Genomic DNA, 5425 nt, shown 5'->3' with positions numbered 1-5425 from the left:
AAAAAAAAAAAAAAAAATGAAAAGAGGTTTTCTTCAAGTAAACGACTCATCAACGGCCAGCCATGCCTCCACCACCAACGCTACTTGTTTGAATCTTTTGGGTGTTCAAGGTATTCGTGGTGGTAGTGGTGGTGGTAGTGGTGGTATTTATGACTCCGATTTGGAACAAGATAATCTTCAACCATACTTGAAAAAGATCAAAAATCAATCAATGGATGGATCGGAACATAAGATCAAGAAGAATTCAACACCTACAGGTGGACGATCGCCATCGTACGATACATTATATTCTAGGCTTGATTTGGAATTAATCATTCATATCTTGGAATTTGTAACCATCTATATGGAACACTCATACATCTTGCGAGAATTTAATTCGAATCAAATTTCAAACTTATTTGGAGTGAGAAAGACCCATCCACAAAGAATTGTTTTTTTACTCTTTCCGAGCATTGAATTGGAGATTTACGACAATGATTTGTCATACAAGTACTTCTTTCCTTTGAAGTATGTGAAAAATCTTACTTTGGCTGATAGACGTCCTCGCTCGAGTACACATCATTTTCCTCAATCCTGCTTGTATCCTTTTCATGGTATGAAAAATTTAGAATCTCTGGATATTTACAGTCATTTACTTGAAGATGAAGCTCTCAAATGTTTTGCACATACTGAAAATCTGAAATCTCTGCATATAAGAGGAGCATTTTCAATCTCCATGAGTGGATTGAGACTTTTGATGGAACAAAGGCCACAGTTGCAACGTCTGAAACTTGGAAATATTGGAATTGAACATGTGGATGACACTTTCTGTGAGCATTTATCATGTGAGCACAGTGGTATTACTGAATTACAGCTTCCTCAACATGGTGTCAGCAGCACAGGATTGGAGTTATTAATCAGTAATAGTAAATTAAGAATATTAAATTTAATGGAAAATGTAGAAATTGCAGAGACAAATCTATCGGCCCTAGCATGTAATAATAATTTGACGGATTTAACCTTATCATACAACAAACTAGGAGACAATGAAATTACACAAATAGCTCGCTATGGAAGAAATATTAAATTTTTGAGCATCTCCTCATTGCAATCAACCGTGTCTCCTGAGACCATCATGGAACTGTTGCAACAAACAAACTTTATCAGTTTATCCATACGTCATCTCAAACCTGCAATTATTGATTCATCAATATTCAACATTTCCAGTAACTTACAAGCTTTGGATGTGTCACTAACTTGTGGAAATTTCAATACGAGTGGAGATAGTATTGCTGAAGTCATTTCAAAGAATTTTAAGCAGCTCCACTTTCTTTCCATGCGTAGATGTTATTTAACAGATGTTGGATTCATGCACTTGGCAAGACTGAAATCTCTAAGAAACCTGAATGTGAGTTACAATGATTTAACCGATGACAGTATTCGATTTTTTGTTCAAGAAAACACAACGGTAGAGGTTCTACATGTTAACTCAAACAAACAAATTACAAACTATGGATATAGATTGTTGGCATGCCATCCAGCTCTTGTGAGACTGAAACTATCAGGTAAAATCGGTAATGATGCTCTCATTCATATTTTCAGGAATCTCAAAACATGCAAAAGCCTACACATTGATGGATTTAGCAAATTATCAGATCTCCCTTTTGAATATTTACCTCAATCAAGTTTGGAACATTTATCCATCATTGGCTCACCCATTTCATACTACTCAGCAGAGCTAATTGCAAGAGCAGATAATCTCAAAGATTTGTTGTTAGACTTTGCCTCAGAGACAGTAACCATCACGAGTGATCTCTTGAAAATTTTAGCTCGTAGCTCAAGTTTGCATACTTTAAGATTGCCCCAAGAGAATTTTCATTCACTAACAGAGGGTGTGAAGTTTGTTAAATTGTCAGGAAAGCAAATTATTTGGCATTGAGATTCAAAACCGTAAGGATGAGCTTTTCCAAAAGTCACCAAACACATGTTTTAGAGAAATCTACCATTATACTCTTCGATCACTCATCGTAGCAGCTGATGAGGATGAAATAATATCATCTCTCATTTCAGTTGCTGCACTTTTAACTTTTGTACAATCTTTCCTCCAAGAATTTTGCTCAGTGTGATCACTCGATGCAGTAATGAATGAGGTTTCAATTGCCACATTAAAAATACAGCACACACACGAAAGAGGATACACCAAAAGATCATGGCATACCAATAATAAGCAACAGATTCAGTTTCATATCCATTGATAAATAAAGCAGAATCAATATGTTCTGTTTGTCCTCTCGTTTCAATTTCAACCATATACAAAAGTCCCTTCACAAATCTCAAATAAGTGAAAATATGAAAATATGAAAATGGAAATGGCAGTCGTTCAATCTCAGGAAGAGTTGGTTGATTTCCAGAGACAGCATACAACAAAAGTACGACCAACGTTGCGGCTAATTGAGCAGTATGAGGAGAACAAAAGAATGAAATCATGTATCCTATTGGAAACGAAGTCAAAATAGTCAAGATCGAAGTGAGATAGTAAATTCCAAAGCTTGCTTGAGGACGAGCAATAAATAGACCAGTTGTGAATGCCAAGGAGATGAATATGATCGGTATTAAACTTATCAAATCCTTTGCTGCAAAGAACATCCATGAATTGAGACCTGAGAAAGACTCTCGTTTAAAGTTTTCCATATCATGACCAAATACTCTCAATGCTCTCATAATGGCAACCATTGCAAGTGCCAATTCCACAAAAGTCACAAACGGTGCAATCTTGTCCGAAACAGGAAGCATTGAAAATCCTCTGAGAATTAAAGGACATTGCTTGAAAATTTCCTCACTGACCGATCCTTTAAATTCAAGATTGTTAAAAATGGCTCCAATCAATCCTCCAATTCCAAGGCAAATAAGAATATCGAGCAGTAACAAACGCCAATTTCGAAAAAATTGTCGTAACGAACGATCCACACACGCTGCAAACTGAGCCCAAAAAGGAGCAGTTGAAAAGTCACCAATAGGAGTATCCTGGTATGAGTCGTGAGAGAATTCAGAATTGGAACTAGTGCTGGTATTACTTGTAGTAGCAAATTCCACAACAGGTGTGATTTTTCTCTTCTTGTTTTTTCTGAATAGCTCTAAGGATAGGAGTTCCCTTAATAGGTTCAATTAAGGTTCTCAAAATTTCATCTGCTGGATTTAATCGAATCTCATGTGCAGGAATTTTCTCTTTCAGTGTTTCAATGACACAATCCACTGGAGCATGCAGTAGCAATTGCCCATCTGAAAAGAGTATCATGTTGTGAAATTGTTGAAAGACTTCGGCAGAGGGCTGATGAATCACGCAAATAATGGTCAAGTGGTTGTCTTCTGCCAATGATCGAAGAGTGAGAGCAAGACTGAGAGATGTCTCTGAGTCTAATCCAGAGGTCGGTTCATCCACTGTGTGTTGTGTAAGAAAGTGTTTTAATTTAGCAAATGTCGAGTTGAGGTAAAAAATTGTTAAACAAATGTCGAGTTAAAAATTTCACACACAAACTTTGGATTGCCATCACCAAGGTGTTACAACTTACATATGAGTATTGGAGTATCATTGACAATTTCAATGCCAATCGATGTTCTTCTTCTCTCACCTCCACTAATTTCAGAAACCAATGAATGCTGCACATGAAGAAGTCCCAACTTTCCGAGAGTATCAATAATGTGTTGTGGAGAAAATTGTCTGCGTTTTCGATAACGTAAACTAAACTCGAGAGCTTCTCTCACAGTGATATTACTGGCAATAATGTCATCTTGAGGTACAAATCCAATCATTTTAGATGTCTCTCGAGTAATTTCCTTATTGGAAACAAAAACCTTTCCACTCTGCAATCCATGACTCGCTCTTCGACAGAGAGTATTGATAAATGTGGACTTGCCACTACCACTCTTTCCCACAATGGCAGTAAGACGTCCAGGAGTAATATCACCACTAATGGGATGTAATATTTCCTTACCTGTGAAGGAAGTAAAAGCCAAGTCACGAAATGAAATGGTTTCTGCTCTTGGAGAAAGTTTGTTGAGAGAGTCTTCATCATCATTCACTGAACTGCTTGAAATGGAATGCATACGATCGTAGAAATTTCGCACTTGACTCTGTGGTTTTCTTAAATGTTGTGAACAACAACCACAGCACAGACATGTCTCGAGTGGTAAAAATCGTTTTAGCCGTTCAGAGAATGTGCTGATAGTATTCGTCTCTCCTCTAAATAAAGCAGGCATTAAAAATTGTAAAAATGATTTGACATTCAATAAATAAATAGTGTTAAAGATTATCATGAAGAATATGCATAGTATTGTCACGTTAAATTTAAGAAATCCTCGATTGTCTTGATACTCTAACCAATACCAAAAATCAATAGAAATATATTCTTGCTGAGTTATTAATTTTCTAAATACGAGATAAATTTCAAAACTTCCATGGTTGCATGTTTCAGTGTCATTATTGACCATAGAAGTGTTGCTGTTATGAACTTTTGTTGAAAAGAAACGACTCGCAAATGAATTGTCAGATATCATGATGGTACTCCTGTCCAATGGATATTCTCTTAACAGAGACAATGTGGTGTCATTCAAATACAGCAAGTGACTTGGACTTGACAAATTCATATATGCCTCAAACATTTCAAATCGTCTGAAAATTAAAACATCCATCGAAGCATTGGCACTGAATGAAAAAAGCATCATGGATGATTCACAAGGTATTGTAACGTTCACATTCTGAAAATGATTTCTAAAAGGGTCTGGTATCTTAAAGTAATGTTGATCCACATTGGATGGTAATGGTGTGGGTGGCTTGTATTCTAAATCTCTAATCTTTTGTCCATGCGAGACGATGGATTGGGAAATGGAAATTTTGGAAGAAAGGAAATCCACGAAATACCAGGTTGGATACACGAGAAGGAGTGCATTCACGACGAATAGGATGGTATAGATACTAACTCGTAGGACCAAAGAGACGAGCCTTTTGTTGTAATTCCGATGTTGTATCATCATCATCTTGGTGTCATTGCTGGTTCGGACTTTATCTCAACCACAAGATCACAGAACAATTCCGAGTGTTAGCGTATGTATGAATGAATTTAATGCGGTTAGGGCAATTTTTTAATTTCAATTAAATTTTTTAAATACATTTAAAATTCAAATCCTATTATCTTGAGCCTGGTTTCCTTTTTTAAAAATTCTTCTCATCATCATCCTCCTTATAGATGATGAGTCTCGAGTCGACTCCGAAGAAAGATTTTTTTTTTCGAGTCTTCATTGAATAAAAATGCCCGTTTCCTATGCCCCTTCATCGGCCAATCCGTTTGGCAGTGCAGCGGCTTCCTCTTATCTTTACGATGAGTTCATAGAGGCTCCCGATCTTACTCCACAAGAACAACACTTTGAGAATATGAAGAATTTTTTGAGT

General features: G+C 36.5%; 3 protein-coding genes across 3 annotated transcripts; 1 reads left to right on the top strand and 2 right to left on the bottom strand.

Annotated features, from left to right (window-relative positions):
• Window positions 1–16: 16 nt before the first annotated feature.
• Window positions 17–1918, top strand: FDP41_006468 (uncharacterized protein; the record flags this gene model as incomplete). Its single annotated transcript, XM_044710106.1, has 1 exon — window positions 17–1918. The coding sequence occupies one exon, from the start codon at window positions 17–19 to the stop codon at window positions 1916–1918; it is 1902 nt and encodes a 633-aa protein (XP_044559149.1).
• A 122-nt stretch (window positions 1919–2040) lies between these two features.
• FDP41_006467 (uncharacterized protein) lies at window positions 2041–2772 on the bottom strand (the record flags this gene model as incomplete). Its single annotated transcript, XM_044710105.1, has 1 exon — window positions 2041–2772. One exon carries the CDS (start codon window positions 2770–2772, stop codon window positions 2041–2043), a length of 732 nt encoding a protein of 243 aa, XP_044559148.1.
• A 277-nt stretch (window positions 2773–3049) lies between these two features.
• On the bottom strand, window positions 3050–5013 carry FDP41_006466 (uncharacterized protein; the record flags this gene model as incomplete). The annotated part of the gene is made up of 2 exons (XM_044710104.1): window positions 3050–3417; window positions 3549–5013. 2 exons carry the CDS (start codon window positions 5011–5013, stop codon window positions 3050–3052), a joined length of 1833 nt encoding a protein of 610 aa, XP_044559147.1.
• Window positions 5014–5425: the final 412 nt, after the last annotated feature.

This window comes from Naegleria fowleri, assembly GCF_008403515.1.
Source record: "Naegleria fowleri strain ATCC 30894 chromosome Unknown tig52, whole genome shotgun sequence".
Taxonomy (NCBI): domain Eukaryota; phylum Heterolobosea; class Eutetramitea; order Acrasida; family Naegleriidae; genus Naegleria; species Naegleria fowleri.
Note: the sequence above shows the minus strand (reverse complement) of the source record. Positions and strands in the feature narration are given on the sequence as shown.